The 26,618-nt window shown below is 44.5% G+C and overlaps 1 protein-coding gene across 2 annotated transcripts in view; it reads left to right on the forward strand.

Moving 5' to 3' along the window:
- Nucleotides 1-5,276: 5,276 nt before the first annotated feature.
- The window catches only part of TRIM29 (tripartite motif containing 29), a 48,070-nt gene continuing 26,728 nt past the window's right edge, over nucleotides 5,277-26,618 (forward strand). Inside the window, exon 1 of one of the 2 annotated variants that reach the window (XM_034430485.3) lies at nucleotides 5,277-6,667. In XM_034430485.3, the coding sequence (XP_034286376.2) occupies nucleotides 5,825-6,667 (843 nt within the window). In that variant the 5' untranslated portion in view covers nucleotides 5,277-5,824. The remainder of the gene's footprint in view (nucleotides 6,668-26,618) is intronic. The other variant, XM_034430486.3, reaches the window with a different exon arrangement.

The raw sequence follows: 26,618 nt of genomic DNA on the forward strand, positions 1-26,618 counted from the left end.
CCTTCCTTCCTTCCTGTCACCCTCTCTCCCTCCCTTTCCTGATTCATTCTTTCCTTCTCAAAGAAAGGAGCCACACTATTAGTATATATAGACAGCATAAATATAAATGCAATTCTAACTGCTGTAAAGGAGATCCAAAGCCTCTTCTTTATATCTTTTTTTCTTTTTTTTTCCTTTTCCTCTTTCCTTTCATACTTATATCTTTTCTTCTTTAAATTTTGTATTGTTTTTAACCCCGTAAAAAAGATGTCTTCTGTACTAAAAAAATAAATAAAATAAAATTCAGAAAACCTTTGGGACGTTCCGACAGATAGCTGTGTGCAGCAGGAGTGGAATTCGTATCCTAGGCCACAAACAAGCTAAAGGAAAAGTGGAACTAGCTTAACGTGTTTGTGGGAACTCTTTGCGCCAAGCCTACAGCCTGGGTGGGCCTCGTGGGGAATTCCAGCAAAGATTGCTGTGTATTTGTAGTAAGTAAAATATCTCCATTGTTTTCAAGGGCAGAGGCAACAAGGGATCCCCAAGAGATCCTTAGTTTTTCTGAGACAAACTCAGGCAAAATTAAAACAACATTAAAGTACAATATTGTAAAGCACAACAACAAGGGCAGTGGTGAAATCCAATTTTTTTTACTACCGGTTCTGTGGGTGTGGCTTGGTGGGCATGGTATAGCTTGGTGGGAATGGCTTGGTGGGTGTGGCAGGAGAAGGATATTGCAAAATCCCCATTCCCTCCCCACTCCTGGGGGAAGGATATTGCAAAATCCGCATTCCCACCCCACTCTGGAGCAAGCCAGAGGTGGTATTTGCCGGTTCTCCGAACTGCTCAAAATTTCCGCTACCGGTTCTCCAGAACCTGTCAAGAATCTGCTAGATTTCACCCCTGAACAAGGCCCAGCATTAAAAGGACAAGTAATGGATAACAATCAGAGGTGGGTTTTAGCAGGTTCTGACCAGTTCTGAACTACCAGTAGCGGAAATTTTGAGTAGTTCGGAGAACCGGCAAATACCACCTCTGACTGTCCCTGTCCCCATCTATTCTCTGCCTCCTGAGTCCCAGCTGATCAGGAGGAAATGGGGATTTTGCAGTATCCTTCTCCCTGGAGTGGGGAGGGAATGGAGGTTTTACAGTATCCTTCCCCTGCCACGCCCACCAAGCCATGCCATGCCCACCAAGCCACACCCACAGAACCGGTAGTAAAAAAATTTGAATCCCACCACGTATGACAATAGCAGCAATTGATGATCAAAACTTTCTGGAAGTTTTTTTTTTATTGTTAAACAGATCAAAGTAGAAGATCTTCGAAGAATCTCATCTGTGAATTTTTCAACTGAAGCCCCCTAAAACAATGGGTTGGATTAGATTGAATTCATCCGATTTTCTACAGCCCAGGATGTAGTAATATATAGTTCTTGAAACAAAGACCTTTAGAAATATATTTATATTTGGGAGGTAAATTGAATTTGAAAACCTCCTTTCTCTGCCCCAGAAAAAAAAACAAACACCTCTCTAAAAGATAGAACCCCCCACAACCTGTTTTTTAGGCAACTGGGCTACTCTGAAACCTGTCTGACATCCTTTGACATTCCTCAAATAATCTACAGATGCTTAAAAAAAAAAATGCAGCGCTGAGTTTAGTTTTCGGCAAAATCTGGAGGCAGCCTTGATTGAAGGTTACACAACCTTGAAAGACAACACCTCCCCTTGAAGGCAGCCCAACACAAAAGTCACACAGGTTTCTTTCACGGAAAGGAGAGCCGTGAAACACCCTTCTAGCTGACTGCGCATCAGATTCCCACGTGCTTTCTTCTGGCCCACAGCCTGGCGTGACTAGGCTTTTACACTGTCCGCGATGATAAATGGAACATTTGCTCGGCGATTACGATAATGACAGTATTGCATTTTTTTTTTTTTAACAAAGAGAGGAAGCTTCCAGGAGGCGTTGACTGGGACACTTTGTCATCCTCATTCCTAGCGCTTCACTCCACCCCACAGAGTCTAGACATGTCTGGCATGTGGAAGGCAATGACAAGAAGGATCGCAACGCCGGCTGAGACATGAGCCACGGGTCGCGGTTGACAAATGCCTGCTCTCGGCAACATGTATGAGAAAGTCAAACATAACGAGTGACGTCCCTTTGCGGTGCTTTGGCCAATTGTTCAGAGAGAAGAAGCAGAAGTGTCTCCCTGGATCGGGCCCACTAAATCTAGATGTTTTGCATACTTGATTGAGCCGGGAGATTAAGTATGATCTATAGACAATTCTCCCCACTTCCCCCACACCCATGGAGTGGGATGATACGATCGCTGCTAGCATGGGCCACGGTGGCACAGTGGTTTAGAGTGCAGTACTGCAGGCTACTTTCTCACCAGGCTCAAGGTTGACTCAGCCTTCTAGCCTTCCGAGGTGGGTAAAATGAGGACCCAGATTGTAGGGGGCAATAGGCTGACTCTGTAAATGGGTTAGAGAGAACTGTAAAAGCACTGTGAAGCAGTATATAAGTTTAAGCGCTATTGCCCTTCCTTCCTTCCTTCCTTCCTTCCTTCCTTCCTTCCTTCCTTCCTTCCTTCCTTCCTTCCTTCCTTCTTTCCTTCCTTCTGTGTTGGCGTAGTGGCTAGAATACAGTATTGTAGGCTAACTTTGCCAACTGCCAGCAGTTCAATCCTCACCAGCTCAAGGTTGACTCAGCCTTCCAGCCTTCCGAGGTCGGTAAAATGAGGACCCAGATTGTAGGGGGCAATAGGCTGACTCTGTAGATGGGTTAGAGAGGACTGTAAAAGCACTGTGAAGCAGTATATAAGTTTAAGCACTATTGCTCTTCCTTCCTTCCTTCCTTCCTTCCTTCCTTCCTTCCTTCCTTCCTTCCTTCCTTCCTTCCTTCCTTCCTTCCTTCCTTCTTTCCTTCCTTCCTTCCTTCCTTCCTTCCTTCCTTCCTTCCTTCCTTCCTTCCTTCCTTCCTTCTGTGTTGGCGCAGTGGCTAGAATACAGTCTTGCAGGCTAACTTTGCCAACTGCCAGCAGTTCAATCCTCACCAGCTCAAGGTTGACTCAGCTTTCCAATCTTCTGAGGCGGGTAAAATGAGGACCCAAAATTGTTGGGGGCAATATGCTAACTTTGTAAACCTTGTAGAGAGGGCTGTAAAGCACTGTAAAGCGGTATATAAGTCTATTGCTATGGGCTTTATTTAAAGCACTGCTTAAATCCACGGAGGGCTGATATGTTATTTAGGGCGATGGTGAGAGTTTGATTTTCGGCAGCGAGAAAGGTGATGTGAAAAGACCTTGTTCTCTTCCCTCTCTGAGTTGTTTTTTTCAAGCTTTCCCAAAACCTCAAGATATGGTGCTTTCTAGTCTACCTTTCCCTTTGCAGGGCCTGATTCTAGCCAAACCAGGATCAAAGGAGGTAACGCAGTGAAAGCCGATTCCTTGAAGCTGGTCTAATTTGGCTGATGGATATCCTGACGAAGAAGCAGGGAAGGTCTCTCCAGCTATCTGAGTTGTGGATGGTGAAGGAGTCCTTCCATGTTTCCTAGATCATGGGTTCCCCAGCCCACGGGATGGAGACTAGTACCGTTCCATGGCCAGTTGGGAACTAGGCTGCACGAGTGGTGGATGAGTGTGCAAAGCTTCATTTGTGCATGAGCAGCAACTAGGTTGCATTTGCAAAACCATGCAGTACCTGTTCCTGCAGGCTACTGTCGGGAGAAACCAAGGCAGCGTATAGGGCAGCCCAAGATATCCTACCTGTGACGTGTTTGTGTTTGGTGTTTGTTTAAACAATTACCTATTTTTTTGGACTATAAGACACACCGGAGTATAAGGCACATCAAGATTTTGAAGAGGTAAACAAGAAAAAAAACGTTTTTGTCCACTCCGGCCCCCAGGCCTGTAGAGTGCTCCTGGGAACTGGGGAGGACAAAAATGTGTCCATTTTTGTGAAAAACAGGCCCGTTTTCATGAAAAACAGGCCCGTTTTTGGCCTCTCAAACCCCCCAACGCATCACGTTTTTGCCTCCCCAGCCCCCAGGAGCACTCTGCAGGCCTCCCAAACCCTCTGTGTGCCCCATTTTTGTGAAAAACGGGCCTGTTTTTGTGAAAATGGGACGCACAGGGTGGGGTTTCGGGAGCCCAAAAATAGCTGTATTCAGGGTATAAGACGCACCAACATTTCCACCTTCTTTTTTTGGGGAGGGAAGTGCGTCTTATACGCCAAAAAGTACGGTACTTCATAAAATGTTCTTTTCAGAAATTGGAGCATGGCTGATGCTTCTGAAACGGAGTTGGGGGAGGATGTGGTGCATCCTTGGTGGCCAATTACAAACAAGGATGTACAACATCCTTATTTACTGAAAAGTCTCATTAGGATGGTAAGTGGATGCTCGCATAAATGACGGTATTATTTTCAGGAAAAGATGAATGTGTATAATGTGTCACTCATGAGGTCAGGGCAGTGGGAATAGAGAAGGTGAGAGGGATGCTCTTCATTGTCTCTGGTGTCTACAAGACGAATTCTACCAGGTCTTCACAGTGAACATGAAGCCATATTTTCAACCCTACTCCTCTGTCTCTGGCCCTTCCTCATTGATTGAAATAGAAACAGCACGAGAGTTTGCAATTATATTCTGGAAATAAAGTAGATGAGGATTAACGTTGAAGGTTTGAAAAGATAATACCTGAAGGAGAATTTCAAAGCCGGAGATGATCAACTTCTACTAAATTTTTAGTTGTCACGGAGAGCCCTGATGGCATCGGGTGCTGAGGGTGCCATTCTCTCCTTCTTGATGTTTAGTAGTAGCTGGTTTCTTATTCTCTTCATGAATTTTAATTGCAAGCTAAATTGCTTATGTTCATGCGTCCCGCTTAATAAAACTTGCCTGGTGGATATTTTAAACCTCTCTGGCTAATTCGACTTATGTATTCCTGCTGTCAAGAAGTAGTTATTTTTTGAAGCAGGTAGAAGGCCTGCTGGCAGCCTCATAATGAAAATAATTTTTGAAAGAGAAGAAAGGAGGAGGGAGGAAGAGAGAGGAGGAGGAGAAGAGGAGGAGGAAGAGAGGAGAAGAAGAAGAGGAGGGAGGAAGAGAGAGAAGAAAGAAGGAGGAGGAGGAGAAAGAGAGAGGTGAAGAAGAAGAGGAGGGAGGAAGAGAGAGAAGAAAGAAGAAGGAGGAGGTAGAGAGACAAGAGAGGAGAGAGGAGAAGAAGAAGAGGAGGGAGGAAGAGAGAGAAGAAAGGAGGAGGAGGAGAAAGAGAGAGGAGAAAAAGAGAAGGAGGAGGAAGAGAGAGGAGAAGAAGAAGAGGAGGGAGGAAGAGAGAGAAGAAGGAGGAGGAGTAGCAGACAGAAGAAGAAGAAGAAGAAGAAGAAGAAGAAGGAGAAGGAGAAGGAGAAGGAGAAGGAGAAGAAGAAGAAGAAGAAGAAGAAGAAGAAGAAGAAGAAGAAGAAGAAGAAGAAGAAGAAAGTAGTGTGACACATAAATAGCTTTTCACTCCCTAACCTGGTTAGACAGGTATATTTTTGGGTGTGGAGCACCTTCTATAATTAAGCAGGATTCCTTGATGCCTTTTGTAATATCTCTTCGCCTGTCTTCTCTCTGGCACTACCTGTATAATCTAGGTGTTTCCTTCTCCTCCCCATTTTCCAGGTGTGGCATTTAGGTAATGCTTTCCCTGCCTTCCTTTTTCATTCCTCGCTGGGATCAAGGCCTGAGAACTTGACTGTTTCTGTAAAGAAAGGTGCAAATTAGGCTGCAATTTGATCCTATCCTTCACGGAGCGTGGCTGCAGAGAAGAAGCCAGAAAGCCAACGCAGGGGGATAAAGGACCACGAGATGGAAACAGCAAGGACAAACGGGACCGCAGGCAAGCAAGAGGAAGCCAAGACCCCCTCCTCGCCCAAGAAAGAGACAGAAGAAGGGAAGAAATCCAGCAGCCCAAACAAAGTTGAGAAAGAAGCCAACAAAAACAATGTGGCGCCAAGCCTGGAGACAACCCAACTCAAGAATTCGATGTATGCCGGAGGTGACTGGAAGAGACCGATCATCCAATTTGTGGAGTCGTCGGATGAGAAGAGGTCAACCTACTTCAACATGGAGCCCGGGGAGGCCAAGAAGTCAGGTTTCTCTGCTGGAGGAGAAACTCGGAGGTCCCAGGTCTCTTTTCCAGAGCGAGGAGATTTGAGGAAGCCCATGTTCAACGTGGAGACCAAGAAATCTTTCGGCAGCGAAGGCGAAGGGAAGAAGTCGATGTTTTCCAGTGGGCAGATTGCAGATCTACGAAAACCCATCATCACCCTAGGGGAAACTGGAGAGACCAAAAGGTCCAACTTCAACCGGGTCAGTAGAGTACCTGCCGGAAGACCCCGGGTGGTTCTGGAAGAGGTCCTTTGCGACTCTTGCATCGACAACAAGCAGAAGGCGGTGAAGTCCTGTCTGGTGTGTCAAGCCAGCTTCTGTGAGCTTCACCTGAAGCCCCACTTCGAAGGGGCTGCTTTTCGAGATCATCAACTGCTGGATCCCATCAAGGACTTTGAGGCCAGGAAATGTCCCATTCATGGCAAGACCATGGAGCTTTTCTGCCAGACCGACCAAGTCTGCATCTGTTACCTTTGCATGTTCCAAGAACACAAGAACCATACCACCGTGACGGTAGAGATTGAGAAATCGGGGAAGGAGGTATTGTAAAATATATATATATATATATTTTCTTGGCATATTGTTGAACCCTTACTCTTTCTTTCCTCACCTTCCAATTTTTGCAAGGAAGCATTTTCCACCTGAAACCAAATAACCTAGATCAGTGATGGCTAACTTTTTTGCCATCGCGTGCCAGGAGCAGGGTGTGTGTGTGTCACACATGTGTGTGCCAACACCCATAATCCTATGCACCCTGCCCCCATGTATGTGTGCATGACTCCCCCCTCATAGCATGTGATGGCACGGTAGGCCTGTTTTTTGCTGCCCCCAGTTGGCAAACGGGCCGTTTTCGGCTTCCGGAGGGCCTCCGGGAGGGTGGGGAAGGCTGTTTTTGCCCTCCCCAGACTCCTAGAAAGGCTCTAGAGGCTGGGGAGAGAGAAAAACGAGCCTCCCCGCCCCAGGTCCTCTGGAGGCAGGAAATAGCCTCTTTCCCTACTTCTGGTGGGTCCAGAAGGCCCGAAAATCAGCTGGCTGGAATGTGCATGCGCACTGGAGCTGAGCTCGCGTGCCCACCGATATGGCTACGTGTGCCACCTGTGGCACGCCTGCCATAGGTTTGCCGTCACAGACCTAGATTGAACGCTAAGTGGTATTTAGCCAGTTAAGTTTTCTGTCTCTGGGCTCTACAAAGAGTTAATTGACCTGTCCATATCCATCATTTAATTGCTCAAGGTGCGCTTGATTTGTACCCGTTCCTGGTTGCATTGCTTGCATTTTAAAAAGCATTTCATTTGAAGTGATGTCCCCTCGGTGAATTGTTGCTTCGGCTTGTTCTCCTTTTCATAAGTGTGTCTTGAGGCTGCCAGAGCCATGCAAAGAAGCTGCCCGCCTGAGCTAAACCTGGTTTTCAGGAAAAAAAGGCAACCAGGACTCACTTTCATTGACTCCGGTTTATGTGCGGTTGCTACCACCAAGATTCTGAACCTGAAGTTATGACCCAAAAAGTTGGGGTGGAGGGAAATGAGGTGGATTTTCGACAGCTGTTGAGTTGCTTAAAGCTGGACCTCTTTGGAAAGATACCAAGCAAGGTTTTGGGTGGGTTTACGAAGAAGCTGCCTTGGAGAAAATGCAACGTCGGACTTGGCTTGAAGGGATGAGTAGAGTTTTAGCAAGGAGTGGAGTTTCCCCCTACTGCAGAAGCTTGTAAAAGTAAGAATTGTGTTGAGGGCTAGATCTTAGAAAATACGTTCAAGTCTTGCTTCCCAGACTTTGGGTGGGGGGCATTACTTCAGAAAAGTTGAGGAAGGAGAACAAGATGTTTATCTATGCTGACCATGTATTGAACGGTATGGATAGAATGAACAGAAAGAAGTTTTTTCCAATATCCCATCCCATCCCTTTTCCTCCTTTCCTTTCCTTTCCTTTCCTTTCCTTTCCTTTCCTTTCCTTTCCTTTCCTTTCCTTTCCTTTCCTTTCCTCCCTCTTTCTTTCCTTTCCTTTCCTTTCCTTTCCTCCCTCTTTCTTTCCTTTCCTTTCCTTCCTCTTCCTCTTCCTTTCCTCCTCTTTCCTTGCTTTCCTTTCCTCCCTCTTTTCTTCCTTTCCTTTCCTTTCCTTTCCTTTCCTTTCCTTTCCTTTCCTTTCCTTTCCTTTCCTTTCCTTTCCTTTCCTTTCCTTTCCTTTCCTTTCCTCCCTCTTTCTTTCCTTTCCTTTCCTTCCTCTTCCTCTTCCTTTCCTCCTCTTTCCTTGCTTTCCTTTCCTCCCTCTTTTCTTCCTTTCCTTTCCTTCCCTTTCCTTCCTTTCCTTTCCTTTCCTTTCCTTTCCTTTCCTTTCCTTTCCTTTCCTCCCTCTTTCTTTCCTTTCCTTTCCTTCCTCTTCCTCTTCCTTTCCTCCCTCTTTCCTTGCTTTCCTTTCCTCCCTCTTTTCTTCCTTTCCTTTCCTTTCCTTTCCTTGCTTTCCTTTCCTCCCTCTTTTCTTCCTTTCCTTTCCTTTCCTTTCCTTTCCTTTCCTTTCCTTTCCTTTCTTTCCTTTCCTTTCCTTTCCTTTCCTTTCCTTTCCTTTCCTTTCCTTTCCTTTCCTCTCCTCTCCTCTCCTCTCCTCTCCTCTCCTCTCCTCTCCTCTCCTTTCCCCTTCCCCTTCCCCTTCCCCTTCCCCTTCCCCTTCCCCATCCCATTTTATTTTTTCTTTATTCCCTTCCCTTTCCTTTCTTCCTTCCCTTCCCCACATCATCCTGAAAAATCCTCTTGCAACCACTGGATTTAAAATGTGAAACATTCAACTTACATAGGACAGCAGAGCCACGCATATTTTTGGGGGGTTCTTTTTTTTTTTTTTTTGCTTTAATTTATATGCCGCCCTTCTCCAGAGACTCAGGGCGGCTTACAATGCATTAAGCAATACCCTTCATACTTTTGTATATTTTATACAAAGTCAGCTTATTGCCCCCACAATCCGGGTCCTCATTTTACCTACCTTAGAAAGGATGGAAGGCTGAGTCAACCTTGAGCCTGGGGAGATTTGAACTTGCAGTAATTGCAGGCAGCTGATGTTAATAACAGCGCTTTAGTCTGCTGCGCCACCAGGACTCTTATATAATATAATATTTATTTATGAAAAGATGGTTAGGGGAAAAAAAATCTCATTCCCCCCCTGAGTCCCTGCAAAGATAATCGTGATTCTTGCTGAATTGTTTTGGAAATCTATCGGCTGCTAAGGCAGATACGGACGGGTTAAGCGTCGGTTGTTTTTCCCTTCATCCCATCTTGAAATCCACGTGAGGGACATTTCTGTGAGCACCAGCAGCACGAGCTGCTTGAGTGAGAGGTGCTTGAGACAAGGAAATAATTTTCGGTTTCAGTGCTTCTTTTATGACGAGAGGCAAAATGCTGGAACCACTTTAAAACAATCGGAGTGTAAGATCTCAGCATGGGCTTTAAAGCCACAAGTATTCAAATTATGCGTTTTCTTTTTCTTTTTCTTTTCCACCTTACGTTTTCCGATTCTGCAGATGATCTGCGTATCCCACTCTTTCTCTCCTCTCTTTTCTCTTCCCTATGGCCAAGTTGTGGGAGTTGAGAATCAGCCCACGCAAGATGCATTTTGGGTGTGGGGTACGTTGGGCTGCTTTAAAAGGGCTTCGTATCTTTTAAAGCAGGTGTCAGCACTTCAACCTGCATTTACTCTAGTGCTGACATAAGAAGGAGAAGAGGGGGCAGCTGGCAAGAGGACGCTTGACTTGTCACCTACTTATTTTCCCTGAAGATAATATCCCCTAGGAGATGAGATGGGAGGGGGGGACATTCCTGGGAGCTGAGTAGTAGATATGGGGAGAGTGATTTGGAAGAGGGCCAACGAGACGCAGAGAATTGGGGAACGGAAAGGGAAGGTTTGGGGTCAGGAAGTCAGAGTTGGCTACGCCACGATCGGGGACAGGTTGTCGTGCTTAATAAAATGAAAGATTTCTTCAAAGACTATCTGTTTGGAAATGCAATTTATTTTATTTGAGACAACATCGAAACCTGACAGCAGGAGTGTCCAACCTTGGCAACTTTAAGACTTGTGGACTTCAACTCCCAGAATTTCTATTCTGGGCATTGAAGTCTGGAATAGAATAGAATAGAATAGAATAGAATAGAATAGAATAGAATAGAAGAGAAGAGAAGAGAAGAGAAGAGAAGAGAAGAGAAGAGAAGAGAAGAGAAGAGAAGAGAAGAGAATCAGTGGTGGGTTTCAAAATTGTTTTACTACTGGTTCTGTGAGTGTGGCTTAGTGGACGTGGTATGGCTTGATGGGCATGGCTTGCTGGACGTGGCAGGGGAAGGATACTGTAAAATGTCCATTCCCAGTCCACTCCAGGGGAAGGTTACTGCAAAATCCCCATTTCCTCCTGATCAGCTGGGATTTGGGAGGCAGAGAATAGATGGGGGTGAGGCCAATCAGAATTTTTACTACCGATTCTCCAAACTACTCAAAATTTCCACTACCGGTTCTCCAGAACTGGTCAGAACCTGCTGAAACCTACTGCAGAATAGAATAGAATAGAATTCTTTATTGGCCAAGTGTGATTTGGACACACAAGGAATTTATCTTTGGTGCATATGCTCTCAGTGTACATAAAGAAAAAAAAATACAATATATTCATCAAGAATCACAAGATACAAAACATAAGATACACAAGTCTTAAAAATTGCCAAATTTGGAGAGCCCTGTTTTAAAGGACCCATTTCTCTAGGCTTCGGTTGGCTTTGCCTCAGGTTCGGTTTTGCCGACGGTTAATTGAGTAAACCACAGTTTAAAGAAGCTGGTTTGTTGTAGCACGACGCGTGCAGTCCTTCGCCGACTTGTGAAAAACCCATAATTGTTTGCAATTCCACAAGAGTTTTTTTCCCATCTTGTCGTCAGTGACGGATGCTTTAAGGATTAGCAGAGAGGCAAATTACACCAATTTGCTGGAATCTGGCAGGATTACACGGATTTTGGAGCCTCGTGGATGGCAGAGGGAGCATTAAAAAAAAACCCGAAGCGTCATATTACCAACCCAACTTAACATTTGAAACTGTTGGTTTCTTTTTGTCTTTTTTTCCCCATTCTTCTTGAACGTCTAACCTCCTTTCAGTCTTGAAAAGCTTTCAGCCCCACTCATTTAAAGGGACATTGTAATGGAGGTTTTAAAAACTCCATAGAGGCTGAAGAAAAAAAAATAGCTGCATTAACACAGGGATACAATCAAAATCAAGGGAGGTACTAATTCCACTCTATAAAGCTTTAGTAAGACCACACCTGGAGTCCTGCATCCAATTTTGTTCACCACACTATAAAAAAAGATTTTGAGACTCTAGAAAAAGTGCAGAGAAGAGCAACCAGGATGATGAGGGGACTGGAGGCTAAAACATACGATGAACGGTTGCAGGAACTGGGCCTGGATAGTCTAGTGAAGAGAAGGACCAGGGGAGACAGGAGAGCATCTTCCAATATTTGAGGGGCTGCCACAGAGAGGAGGAAGGGGGTCAAGCTATTCTCCAAAGCACCCGAAGGCCAGACAAGGACTAATGGATGGAAACGGATCAAGGAGAGATTCAAACTAGAAATAAGGAGGAATTTTCTGACGGTGAGAACAATCAACCCATGGAACAGAAGTTGCCTTCAGAAGTTGTGGGAGCTTCATCACTGGAAGCTTTCAAGAAGTGACCGGACTGCCATTTGTCAGAAATGCTGCTTGGGTGGGGGGTTGGACTAGATGACCTACAAGGTCCCTTCCAACACTGTCAATCTGTTAAAGACCGTATAGCATTTCCCTTTGTCTAAAAGTTTAAGTCAACAAGTGTCCTTTCTCCTTAGGGATTGCAGGCCAAAGAGGTTGGTGAATGGGATTTGTCAAAGGGAGATCTGGGTTTTTCAAAAAAAATAAAAATAAAATACAGATAGTCCTTGACTTACAACATTTCATTTAGTGACCGTTTGAAGTTACCATGGCACTGAAAAAAGTGATTTAGGACCATTTTTCACACTTACGACCATTGAACCATTCCCATGGTCACCTGATCAAAATCCAGATACTTGGCAACTGACTGATATTTATGACGGTCCCAGCATCCTGGGTTCACGTGATCCCTTTTTGCAACCATTTGATACGCAACGTCAGTGGGGAAGCCAGATTCACTTAACAACCACGTTACTAACTCAACAACTGCATGTGATTCAGTTTACAACGGTGGCAAGAAAGGTTATAAAATCGGACAAAATATACTTAACTACTGTCTCACTTAGCAATATAAGTTTTTGGGCTCAAGTGTGGTCATAAGTCGAGGATTACCTATATTTTTTTCTTCTTTTTTTAAATAACTTTTATTTATACATTTTTCTTTAACATATATAAATATTTAATAGACAGTGTACTGTCTGGGTCATTTTACATATACATAATAATAGCAGTAATAATATTCTTTACTTGTCTATAATAGTATTCCTCCAACTTCTAATTTCTACCTTTATTATCTAACCATTGATAAAACAAATCCCAGGTTAAGAAATATTCTGTGTCTTCTTTATCCTGTATGCTTAATGTTAACCTATCCATTTCTGCACAGTTTAATATTGTTTTGGTTATATTTTTATCTGAAGGAGTTTCCTCATTTTTCCAGTATTGTGCAAATACAATTCTCGCTGCAGTCAAAACGTGTAATATTAAATATATATTTATATTTATTAAATATGTATATATTTATTATATATATATATGTGTGTGTGTGTATATATATATATATATGTCTTCTTAAGTTTTCGCAGGTGTGCATATGCAAAAAATTAAAATCTTGGGTGTTTTCCCGCGTCATTGTAAATAAGTTGGTTAAAATATTTAAAATCCTGGTTAAAATCCCAGTTTAAAATCTTCTAAAAATCCTTACAGAGCACTCTGCAAGGTCCTTTAAAACCTCAGCTAAAATCCTACCAGTGACTTTAAAAGTTTTTCTTAATGCAACGTTTCGACAGGCTCACAACCCTGTCATCTTCAGGCTCTCTATATAATATTTTTCTGGCAAAGTATTTTCTTCTTCTTTGATGGACTATTTTAAAAGGGTGTATCCTCTTATCGCTCCTCCTCCTCCTCCTTAACATTTTTTTTTGATAAAATATGAGAAATCCTTAAGAAGGCACCCCTTGTTTCTCTAAATAACAAAGAAAATGCAGTATGAATCTGATCAAGTTTCATGCCACGGAGAAGTTTAGGATTTCTCCTCCTGCCCCTACACGTATTGCTATGTACGCCTACGTTATTTAGTCATCCACATCTATACAAATCAGGGCTCTCTACCTGCGGTGGACAATCTTATGTGGCTGTGGGGCACACACTAGGGAGGGGAAAGTGTTGATCGCGCTGGCTAGACTTCAATGTAAATCTCTCACTCGCATCTAGGTTCGCCCAGCATATTACTCATGGTTATAATTGAACCTCAATTTGCTGAATTAATCCAAGATGCTGGGTTCACACACCACCCTGAACTTCCAGCTAGAACCAAGTTTCGCCCAACCCAGCTGGTTGGCTAGTTCTGACATGGATAGACTCAGTTTCTAGCGGGACTGGATTTCATGTATTTTGGGGAACTGGGGAGGGCGTTCAGGTGTTTTAAGATACCGACAGGATCTTGCTGGAGCTATTTTAAGAACTATTCAACTCAGAAGTCAGCAACCTGCAGCTCTGGAGCCGCATGTGGCTCTTTCACCCCTCTGCTGTGGCTCCCTGTCACTCAAAATATGGGTCACAACCACCAATATGCGACACTCACCGGCACACGATTTATTGAGCTTTTCAACTCCCCGGTAGGCTAACCATGGATAAATCCCAGAAAACAAAAGTTTCAGAAGAAAACAGAACGTTTAATTCAACTACATTTGCTAGTTTTGTAGCCCCTCAAGAAATAGTCAGCCACGGGAAGGGTTTTGTGGCTCCCGGTGTTTTCTTTTCTGTGGGAAACGGGTCCAAATGGCTCTTTGAGTGTTTAAGGTTGCAGACCCCTGTTCTAATTTAATTCTCTCCGAATACGAGAATGTCAATGATTTAACAGAATAACAGAGCTGGAAGGGACTTTGGAGGTCTTCTAGTCCAACCCACTGCTCAAGCAGGAGGCCCTATACCATTTCAGACAAGTGGTTGTCCAATCTCTTTTTAAAAGCCACCACAACTTCTGGAGACAAGTTGTTCCACTAGTTAATTGTCCTAAATGTCAGGAAATTTCTCCTTAGTTCTAAGTTGCTTCTCTCCTTGATGAGTTTCCACCCATTGCTTCTTGTCTTGCCTTCAGGTGCTTTGGAGAATAGGTTGACCCCCCTCTTCTTTGTGGAAGCTCCTCAAATATTGGAAGACTGCTATCATGTCCCCCCTGGTCCTTCTTTTCACTAGGCTAAACAACCTAAAGATCCCTTCACCATTTACCATAATAACAACATTGAACTGAAACAAATCGAATAGCAGAGTTGGAAGGGACTTTGGAGGTCTTCTAGTCCTCCAAACTCCTGCTCAACCAGGAGATCCTCTATTTTGAGGCAACTGTGTCTGTCCAGTCTCTTCTTGAATGCCTCCAGTGTTGGAGCCCCGGATACAAGCCATTTCACTGGTTAATTGTTCTCACTGTTAGGAAGTTTCTCCTTAGTTCTAGGTTGGATCTCTCCTTGATAAATTTTCATCCATTGCTTCTTGATTCTTTATAGGAGATTTGAACTTAAGTTTCCATCGTGGTCCATCCTCAAGTCACCCAACTTTGGGATTGGCGTGTTGCATGAAGCATGCCCCAATGTTTTGGTGATGAAAATTACCTGGAAATTTCTTTCTTTCTTTTTTTCTTTCTTTCTTTCTTTCTTTCTTTCTTTCTTTCTTTCTTTCTTTCTTTCTTTCTTTCTTTCTTTCTTTCTTTCCTTCCTTCCTTCCTTCCTTCCTTCCTTCCTTCCTTCCTTCCTTCCTTCCTTCCTTCCTTCCTTCCTTCTTTCTTTCTTTCTTTCTTTCTTTCTTTCTTTCTTTCTTTCTTTCTTTCCTTCTTTCCTTCCTTCCTCCCTCCCTCTTTCTCATTTCCTTCGTTCCTTCCCCACCATCCAGTCAGACCTGAAGAAGCTTCTTGGATGAGAAGCGAAATGCCTTCAAAGAAAATCAAAGAAAGCCCAGTTGACTTTTGAGAAAGCACCTTTGGGACAACCATGATCTGGATGACTGAGAATCTCCATAGCTCAAAACAGACATTCTGGTGTGAGAGCCGTTCCCTGAGGATGGACTTCAGAGTCCAAAAGCTCAAAAGAATCAACCTCTGGTCCCAGTGACTGACCCACATTGGATCCTGCATCCTAAATGAGCCTGCTGACTCTCCATCCCCCCCCCAAAAGCAGTGTTTCTCAACATCATACTTTAAGATGGGTGGGGCATTCGGCGACTTGAAGTCCACCCATCTTCAAGTGGGCCAGGTTGAGAAACGTTGCAAAGACTCTCCAATTTCTGGGCTGCAGAAGGGAAGACAAAGAGACTGAAGGACCCAAAAGGTTTTGCAAACAGGGCCAAGGCAATGTGGGAATGTGTAGGAGGGAGGCCGTCAGGGTAGCAATTAAAAAAGAATTAAGTAATTGCACAGAAGGGAGAGAGAGAGAGAGAGGGAGAGTGATCTCAAATTTCTGGTTCCTCAACAACAAAAGGGAGGCCCTCTCTGGGTCCTCTTCTGAGGCCAGGAGGTGGTGACGTTGACCCATTAAAAGCAGCTGCTGAAGTTACATTTTTAGGTAATTGGAGAAAATGATTCAGGCATCCCAAAGGAGTTGAACGACTGAAATAGAAATGAAAGAATATCCCTTTCTCTTCCGCCACCATCACCCCACTTCTTCTTCCAAAGCAACTGGCTCAACAGACGGCTCCTTAAGGAAGGAGGATTTGGCCACTGGGGGCCCTGGAAGGGAATTATGGTTGTTGTAGTCCAACGCCCCTGTCAAATGTTGGTAGACTGTTTAGAGTGGAAAGAATAGAAAATTTCTCTCTCTCCCTCTTCCTCTCTTCCTCTGTCTCCCTCCCTCTCTCCTCTCTCTCTCCTTTTCCCTCCCTCTCCTTCCTTCCCTCCCTCCCTCTCCCTCTCCCTCTGTCTCACTCCCTCTCTCCTCTCTCCCTCCCTCTCTCCTCTCTCTCTTCTCCCTCCCTCTCTCCTCTATCTCTCTCTCCCTCTCATTTTCCCTCCCTCTCCTTCCCTCCATCCCTCCCTCTCCCTCTCCCTCTGTCTCCCTCCCTCCCTCCTCTCTCTCTCTTCTCCCTCCCTCTCTCCCTTCCTCCCTCTCCCTCTGTCTCCCTCCCTCTCTCCTCTATCTCTCTCTCCCTCTCATTTCCCTCCCTCTCCTTCCCTCCATCCTTCCCTCTCCCTCTGTCTCCCTCCCTCTCTCCTCTCTCCCTCCCTCTCTCCTCTCTCTCTCTTCTCCCTCCCTCTCTCCTCTATCTCTCCCTCCCTCTCATTTCCCTCCCTCTCCTTCCCTCCATCCTTCCCTCTCCCTCTCCCTCCCTCTCTCCTCTCTCCCTCCCTCTCTCCTCTCTCTCTCTTCTCCCTCCCACTCTCCTTTCCTCCCTCTCCCTCTCCCTCTGTCTCCCTCCCTCTTTCCTCCCTTCCTCCTTCCCTCCCTCCCTCTCTTCTCCCTCCTGTTCTCCCTCTCTCTCTCTCTCTCTCTCTCTCTCTCTCTCTCTCTCTCTCTCTCTCTCTCTCTCTCTCTCCCTCTCTCTCAATCTAGTGGGGCATAATGGACCTGATTCCATGGGATTTTCAATTCCTCTGCAGGCTACAGATGTGACAATCTCCTGCTGAAGTTCCATCTCACTTTCTCTCTTTGGGTTCAAGTTCTTCACGCACCACTTGGGTTTGAGTTCAGATTTCTAATGCCAGTGTCGAGTGTGGAAAACAAGGGCCACCCACATTTGGCTCCAGCCTGTTGCATTAAACCTCAGGGCGTCCCCACCTCATCTTGATTCAGCTCCTTGAATGAATCTACAGTTGGAGTGATCAGTGGTTCCCAAGTTCTCAGTGCTGGAAAGCAAGATGGAAATCTGAATAAACGAACAAGCTAGAAAGCAGCAGGGTCTCAAACGGGTAGAAGTGGTGAAGGTAATGGACGATGCAAGAAGGGAAGTGATTTTTGGAAGTAGTTCAAACCGGTGGTGAAATGTAAAATTTGTTACTACCGGTTCTGTGGGCGTGGCTTGGTTGGGGGGGGTTAATGTGACTGGGTGGGCATGGCCAACTTTTTTTTAAACTTTTAAAAGCATTTTTTCTACAACCAAAACAATATTTTTAAAAGCCTCTGATGATGCCAGCTGAGCTGTGCGATCATCAGAGGCTTTTTTTTTTTTTTACTTTTAAAAGCATTTTTTTGGCCGAAGAGGTTGTAGAAAAAATGCTTTTAAAAGTAAAGAAAAAAAGCCTCTGACGATTGCGTGGCTCAGCTGGGCATGGGGGTGGGGGATGTCGCAGGGATTTTTGCTACCGGTTCTCCGAACCACCCGCCACCATCGCTACCAGATTGGGTGATCTGGTCCGAACTGGGAGCATTTCACCCCTGGTTTAAACCATCATATTCTGTGGATATGGATGACTTTATTGACTAAGCCATGTGGGGCTAAGTTGTGCTCAGTGGTATTGTATTTCCCCCAAAATAAGACCCTGTCTTATTTTTTTCTTGCCACCAAAAAAGGCACCAGGTCTTATTTTCGGAGGGAGGGGGATATGTCATCCACTGACTCACCACACTTGCACGCGTCGTCCCCGGGCTCCTTTTCGCTGTCGGCGGCCTTCAGGAACTTCTTCTGCTTCAGATAGTTGTAGCCAGGCCTCGCATACCTCGGCTCGCTTTTTCTGCAGCTGGCAAAGCTTTCCTGATCAATCTGAAGCTCTCTTGTTGGCTACAGAAGCCTTCAGGGAAGCCGTGTCGGCTTCAGAAGAAATGGGCCAAGGTGTGTGAGGCATGGCTGCAACTGTCCGAAGGTGAGTAGTAGGGCAGCTCCACCCCCCCCAATTCCCACCCTAGCTTAATTTTTACTAGTGCACCCTGGAGTGGGCAGGGGTCTTAATTAGGGCTTATTTTCAGGTTAGGGCTTATATTGGGCCCACGTGTAAAATCAAGCTAGGACTTACTTTCTGAGTAGGTTGTATTTTCGGGGAAGCACAGGTATAATGATGACGATGCCCATGATTTATGGACTCACATCAGACACTAAGCTGCCCATAGATAATGCCAGTATTTGCACTCCTGTTGCCATCTTGGCATCACTTGTGTGTGTTCTATCCACACACTTCTGTTGAACTTTTATATGTCCTTTACATATTGCAAGTGCTTTTTTTTTGCCATTTCAGGGAAAAAAAGCATTAAAAAAGGAATCTAAATGGTCTACAAGATAGAACAAGTTATATGAAATGTATGGATGCCTGTTGAGCAAACCATGGTTAAAACCAGGGGTGAAATCCAGCAGGTTCTGATAGGTTCTGGAGAATCAGTAGTGGAAATTTTGAGCAGTTTGGAGAACTGGTAGTGGAAATTTTGAGTAGTTCGGAGAACTGGCAAATACCACTTCTGGCTGGCCCCGGAGTGGGGTCGGAATGGAGATTTTGCAATATCCTTCCCCAGGAGTGGGGTGGGAATGGTGATTTTGCAGTATCCTTCCCCTGGAGTGGGGTGGGAATGGGGATTTTGCAGTATCCTTCCCCTGCCATGCCCACCAAGCCACGCCTACAGAACCGGTAGTTAAAAAAAATTGGATTTCACCACTGGTTAAAAACAAACAGGATTATGTGATAGCTGAACTAAATGCTGGGCCTGCTCACACAGTTGTAAGCCATTGTTGTTTAATCTATTGCATAACCAAAGGTTGTGTGGTCCATAAACCAGAATTAATCAAACATGGCTTAGCGGTACATGTGAAGTCAGTAGGATTTCAATTCGGCTATCTTATCTCCAATCTCTTCAATATATTCCACACTGTTGAACCAGGGCGAAGAGTTAGATTTCTTTTTTTCGACTCATATTCGTAATGTCCCGTTTCGCCCTCATTAATCCTTTCTAATATCTCTGAATTTACTTACAATCCTCACAGTGGTTGGAGTTATTATGCTTTCCCAGCAAATATATCTGGTGAGCAATATGTTGTTTTAATGCAAACTACTTTTGGGGTAAATTGGTTTCGAATAGTAAAATGGGAGTCATCAGTTTTCCGGAAAACAGGTTCCTTGTAGTGATTAAAACTTCTAATATTAGATTTCCTAGTATTTGTCCTTCCTCAGTTTAAGAGGCTGAAATGGTTCCTACAAAACTACACACACATACACACACCCATTAGAGAGTCTAACAGAGCAGAAATCTGAAGTTAATTGCAATATTTTAGAGCAACTAAGAAAACAGAAAACTGAGCTTAAAAGCAATGACTAGAAGGGGGAAAAATGATCCGAAACTAACAGAAAAATATTTTGATTCCCCTCTTATTTTGAGAATAAAATGCCGTAGAATGCCGAAACTTTGATAGCGGCTCCACGGATGATCTCATCCCATTTCAGAATATCTGAAAATGATATGTTTAATCAGCTAACAGATTAACAGAGTTGGAAGGGACCTTATAGGTCATCTAGTCCAACCCTCTGCTCAAGCATATACCCTGACAAATGGCAGTCCAATCTTTTCTTGAAAGTCTCAAGGGATGAAGCTCCCACAACTTCTGAAGGCAACTTCTGTTCCACTGGTTGATTGTTTTCACTGTCAGGAAATTTCTCCTTAGTTCTAAGTTGCTTCTCTCCTTGATTCGTTTCCACCCATTGCTTCTTTGTCCTGCCCTCAGGTGCTTTGGAGAATAGCTTGACTCCCTCTTCTTTGGGGCAGCCCCTGAGATATTGGAAGATGCTATCATGTCTCCCCTGGTCCTTCTCTTCATTAAACTAGACATACCCAGTTCCCGCAACCATTCTTCGTATGTTTTAGCCTCCAGTCCCCTAATCCTCTTTGTTGCTTTTCTCTACACTTTTTCTAGAATCCCAACCTCTTTTTTATAGTGTGGTGACCAAAACTGGATGAAGTACTTTAGGTGTGGAAAGATTTGGCTTTTAGACTCCTTTTCACCTCTATTCATTCATCCATGCGTCATTGATTATTGGTCTCCCGTCTTGATCAAGATAGAAATGAAATATGTGACAATAGTAGCATTCATTTTCTTGGAGGTGCTGCCTCTTTATGATTCCTTAGGTTCTTGTATATTATTTGCTGCTTCCATCCTCAAACTTATTCAGGAAGACACCTGTTAAAATCTGCATGAAATAGGCATGTCAGATACCTCCTACTTGTCCACAGAGGACCTCTCTAAAGCTTGCGAACCGACACAATACACCTGAGTGTTGCCTAGTCTTTAGAAGAATGGTATGTCAACAGCTAACATGCATACCAAGGCTAGGTCAACTGATGTTTTCAAGAAGAACGAAGCTAGACTAGCATCTGCTCAAAAATGTGAGTGTAAAGAAATACCCTCAGAAGAAGAAGTAATGCACAAAATTTACAGCTGTGCAGAGATGGACAGACTTACTTAGAACTCAAAGACAAAAGTGAATCAACATACTATGAAGTCTGGAATAAATTGTATAATTGGTTAGATAAGAGGAAGAATGCCAAAAACAAGGGATAATGAATGTCTGGAAATGTATATCAATATATCAAGGTACATTGAATTTGTGAATGCAATATAGGTTTACTAAATATATGTATAGCTGTTTAGGAAGTAAAATACTGTATACTTGATATATAATGAAATAGGAGATATGTAAATTTGTATATAGATTAAGGAATATATTACTTACTAACTTGAATTCGATGCTAATGTTAGAAACCAGAGACGTTGAGCAATGTCCATTGTTTTATTTTTAAAACTAATAAAATATTTTTTTTTAAAAAAAGAAAGAAGAACGCAACTTCGGTTCCCACAAAGGTGCCGTGTGAACACACCCTGGGAATCTGGCTAGAAAGAAATTCAACCCCGCTGAATTGCTGGGAGGAATTTCAAAGGAGGCCATTTCCGCATCCCTTTTGGGTTTCAGGAGACCTCACATGATCTTCTCAGAAATCTCCTGCAAGGCATGCTCATATATTTCTGAACATGGCAGCTTGGAGAGGGCACATTCAAAGCTGGCAGGCATTTGGGAGCACACCAAGAACTTTTCTGAACACCAAACCACCGAGCCTTGGCTTGGCAGTCCGCATGGCTTCTTGGTTTCTGCATGCAGCAGATGCTCCTGTTTAATAAATCAAAGCGTTGGCTGACTTTTAACCTTGCCGGTCCTCCCTCCTAATATATTCCAGATCTAATTATATGATACCGCAGCCAAGTTTCACTGAGATGGCTGGACTGATTCTTAATCAGTTGCTCTTCTTTATTTCTGGGGAGAAACCGACAAGGAATTCTTGAAGAGGGTGAAGATGGACATTTCTGGGCCATCTGAGACCCAGCCCTAACTTTTCCCTTAAACCTTCTGCAGGAGGTCCATTTGCTTAGTCTTCTTCTGCAATGGTCAGTATTTTGCCTAGGTCAGGGGTCTGCAACCTTAAACACTCAAAGAGCCATTTGGACCCGTTTCCCACAGAAAAGAAAACACCGGGAGCCACAAAACTTGGGTGGGCGTGGCCAACTCAACATCACTCACTTCTACCAGTCACCTGACCCCCCTAGCCACGCCTACCCAGGCGGTCATTAGGGCAGAGAACCAGTTGTTAAAAAACACCAGGACCCACAAAACCCTTTTGACATCTCTCTCTCCCTCCCTCCTCCCTCTCTCCCTTTCTCCCCTCCTCTCTCTCTGTATCTCTCTATGTCTCTCTCTCTCTCCCTCTCTCTTTATCTCTCTGTCTCTGCTCTGATCACTTCTCCACCACCCACCATTGCCCTTACCTTCACCTGACAGGAGCCACAGGGGAGGGCCAAAGAGCCGCATGCAGCTCCAGAGCTGCAGGTTGCTGACACCTGGCCTAGATGGCCAACATGAGTTTGTCCAAAGTGGCAACTGGATGGTGCCTGGCCCCTTTTTGCCCCCCTTCTCACATTTGTTTTCCATGGTGGATAAGAAAAAGACACCATCCAACAAGCCGCTCTGTGCAAAACTCCTTCTCAGATCATCTAGGGAGGACTGGAGATGTGAAAGGAGACCATGGAGAAGGAGAGAAATCTAAGTGGCTGGGAAGCTTCAAATCTATCTCCACAATAAGTCTTCTGAAGTAGGAAACCAACCACTTGGAAGCTGATTTTCCCTAACCTACATCGTCTTGAATCTGTCCAACATCTCTCTGTAGATGAACTTCAAAATCAGGGACATTGTCGGTACCTCCACAGAGCCAACAGTCAAACAAGACTGGCTATGCAAAATTGTAACTTCGGGTGGAACCTATATACCTCTTCCTGGTAAGACAAATCCTTGGGTGCTGATAGGAATTGTGGTCGTTGGTTGTCTTGATGCTGCAGATAGATTCCAGGTTGAAGAAGGTTGTTCTTGAGTAAGCATTGGACACACCCAGGCAAATGCCATAGACCAGTGTTTTCCAATCTTGGCAAATTGAAAGTGAGTAGACTTCAACTTCCAGAATTCTCAGCAATGACTATGCATCCAGTTATATGAACTGGAAATCGTCAAGGTTGGGAAACTCTGCCCTAGATCAGGGGTCTCCAACCTTGGCAACTTTAAGACTCTGGGAGTTGAAGTCCACAAGTCTTAAAGTTGCCAAGGTTGGAGACCCCTGGCCTAGATAGACCTTGAAGATAGTTTGAGAACAGGCAGATACTGGAACGGTGGAGGCATTCCTCATGTTTCCTGTCTTCTCCTCGACATGAACCTTTTGCACAGGTCATTCTGCAACCTGTAGCAATGCAGTTGCAGAAAACCCATCGGGTAGTTCCCAAGCTAGTGTGCAGATCATACTGAATGTGTAAATCATATGTAATTAAATCAAGGGAGTGAATGAGAACATCGTTTGAAGGATGAGTAACTCTTCTTTCCCAGATGGGGTAGAGCAATGTTTTGAGAGAGCTTTTGTTCAACTCAAGTGTGATTCAACACAGGGGGGGAAAATCACTCTGTGATACTTGAAAAGCTTAGTTTCCAAGAGAGTTTTTATTGTGCTCCAGAGAGTTTCTGGTAAATGAGTATTATTAAGAAATGACCTGAAGGACAATCTCATCACTTCAACAGCTCTATTGGAGAAAGCGAGAGAGATCTTCATTAAGTGGGGTTGTGATGAAAGAAGAGACCCGATTGTGTTGTCTCTCTTTTCTTTTCTGTGCAGATGTTCCCAAGAGAAGGTCCTTGGGTCAGAAAGAATTCTTTGTGAACGGTGGCCTAGGGAGAAAGTGGTTAAAACTGGAATGACACAAGGCATCACCAATAGAACATGTTTTACATCTCACCATCTCTCTGCTGCGTGCCTCCAGCCATAATTAGGACTGCCCCAATTAATCCATTTCGTTAGCAGCCACCCAGATCCTGGGGTCAGTAGAATAATTTCCACCTTCTGAGGCGGAAGTTAGAAGAGATTAATTATTTCTTAGGCCTTAGGAGCAGTTCCACGACCATCAGAGACAAGGTGGGATCCCACCTGACGTGATCAGGACCAAATCTAGACTCCCACCGAGCTTCACAGTGCCCCCAGGTGTCCCTCTGTTTTTCTTTCTTTACACGTGGAAAGTGTCAGGATTAGCTGGCGAGGAAGACACCACCTCTGCGTTAACACTTCCGTTCTGCCCGCAGTTTTTAATCATCGCTTCTTCTTACGCGCTTCGCTGTTTTTTTTTTCTTCTTCTTGCTGGTTCACACATCTTACAAAGTCATCATGTTGGGTGAGTAATCCCACTCGTGAGGGCGCCCCGTTACGTGAGAACAGGACGGTTACAAATTGCTCAGCAAATCTTTCTTCAAAATCAGTGGTGAGATTCAGCCGGTTGGGTAAAACCGGTAGCGGCGATCACGGGTGGGCTTGCTCCCCTGCCCTGGCGCTATGTCATCCTATTTAGCAACATTTTCGAGGCCGGGCACATGTGTAGAAGGCCCACACACAAGCAAAGCACATGCGTGAAAGGCGCCCCCCCCGTATGAAGTTTAAGAGTTTAAGAGTTTATTAGATTTCTATACCACCCTTCTCCCAAAGGACTCAGGGCGGTGTACAGCCATATTAAAACGCATAGATTTATAAAATTTAAAACCAATTAAAATCGAATATAAAATTTGGCCGCGAATTAAAACATACATACATTTTAAAAATTCATACTAGGCCAGTCCGGCTTGCTGGAACAGGAGAGTCTTAAGGGCGCGGCGAAAAGTACGCAGGTCGGGGCTAAGACGAAGCTCTTGGGGCAGCTCATTCCAGAGGGCTGGTGCCCCCACAGAGAAGGCCCTCCCCCTGGGTGTCGCCAGTCAGCATTGTTTGGCCGACGGCACCCTGAGGAGTCCCTCTCTGTGGGAGCGTATTGGCCAGTGGGAGGTTATTGCTGGCAGAAGGCGGTCTCGTATATACCCCGGTCCTAAGCCATGGGTATAGAAAAGTGAGTGTCAGCGTTCCAGAAAAAAATCCCAACTCCAAGTGAAGACGCGGAAGCAAGCATTTTCCAAAGTCCTCTTTACTAGAATAGGCAAACTGGCACATCTGGAAAAATCCGAATCTGAAAAGCCCGGGATTTCCTTCAGTAAGTCAAAACCCCCAAAACTATCCCCTTTCTCCCCAATCGATCACATGATCCAATCAACGTCCGTTCCATCTCGACTCAGCCCCCCAACCACTCCTTCTCCAGATGCTGGATCGCCCTGACCTTGACCGACAGGAAGAATGCTATTATGTCTACTAACCCCCTCTCCTAAATCCCCCCCTCCTATTTTCCCACACATGAGGAGGTGGCAGCATTGAAGCTTCCGGCCTAATATGGCTTCCAAAGCTGACAGGCGCCCCCCCTCCCCTGCAGAAAGAACCACATCCTGAAAAATAAAGCAGACAAAACACAAAAGAAAGGGTTAACTTTCTAACCTTGGTAGTAGCCTTGGTAGTACGGTGGTCTAAGGCACCCTGTTATTAAGCTGGTTATTAAGACCAGCTGCCTGCAATTACTGCAGGTTCGAATCTCGCCAAGGCTCAAGGTTGACTCAGCCTTCCATCCTTTCTAAGGTAGGTAAATTGAGGACCCAGATTGTGGGGGCAATAAGCTGACTTTGTATAAATATACAAAAGTATGAAGGCTATTGCTTAGCACATTGTAAGCCGCCCTGAGTCTCCGGAGAAGGGCGGCATATAAATCAAATTAAAAAAAATAAAAATAACCTAACCTAACCTTTCTAACCTAACCTAATGCAAAACCCCTTAACACCTCCTCCCCCCCCCCCAGGGGCACCTTTCGGCTTCCCAGGAAATGCGCGCGTATGGCGAACCGGTGGTAAAAATATTTGAAAGCTGCCTCTGTTTAAAACTCCTGCCTGGGTTGGAATGATGCCAGCTGTTGCATTGTCTCTGTTGCATGCTCCTATTGTGAATTATTTTGTATTTTGCACCTCCTATAAAAGGATAAGTTGTTTGAGCGCTTTTAATGTTAATGAAATCAGGACGCAAACAGCTTGGAAGAAGGAAAACCTTCTTCGAACCAAGCATGATCCCTCCACCTTCCTCAACTCGTTAACATTAGCTATTCGCCTACACACCAGCTCTAAAAAAAAAAAAGCATTTTGATATATATATATATATTTGCAAACAGACAAGAAGTGTGAGAAAAGGCACTCTCATTAACGGTGTCAGAGTTGCTTCAGGCATGCAGAATTCTGCAAGCAGTCCGAATGAGTGAGAAACATTTTTTTTCAACCCATCCCATCCCTATCTTAAGGGAGAAGCTTACAACTTATTGCCTTTTATGCTCTTGCCAAGAGATAGTTTGATCCAAGATAGAAAAGAACTCCTGAGATGGTGCTTGGCTTAGAGATCTGAAGTCTGGAAAGGTTCCGCTTGTGAGCCGATCCAACTTTGGAAGGGCCTTGGGCCATCTGAAAGTGGGGTGGGGTGTGGACTATGAAAACAAGGTGTCCCCGGAACCAAACAGGAGGCAGGTAGGTCAAGGCCCAGCATTAAATAGCCTGTAATTTAATTTCCATGCAAATTAAATTAGATTAATTTCATACAGTTCACATGATTACTCTTCATGCCTTTCATCTTTTCCTCTTCTGCCAAATTAAAAATTACAATGAAGCAACATTTTGGAGTGGTTCCCAGCGGCGGGGGGTGGGGTGGGGGAGGGGGGTCATGTGCAGCCTCGGGGGACCCGTGCAGCTGAAGCAAAACCTGAGCAATTTCTTCAGCTCTTCAGCAAAAGTTGGGGTGTTATCTGAGGCTGGAATGCTCTGATTTGCATAGAGGAAGGGAAGGCAGTCAGTTAAACCTAAGAGCTAATGAATTAATTAGCTATCGCAACGAAATGTTGCCTCCTTATTTATACAAAGTGTGTTTC

Source organism: Pantherophis guttatus, chromosome 9, assembly GCF_059756535.1.
Source record: "Pantherophis guttatus breed Tessera chromosome 9, ASM5975653v1, whole genome shotgun sequence".
Classification (NCBI taxonomy): domain Eukaryota; kingdom Metazoa; phylum Chordata; class Lepidosauria; order Squamata; family Colubridae; genus Pantherophis; species Pantherophis guttatus.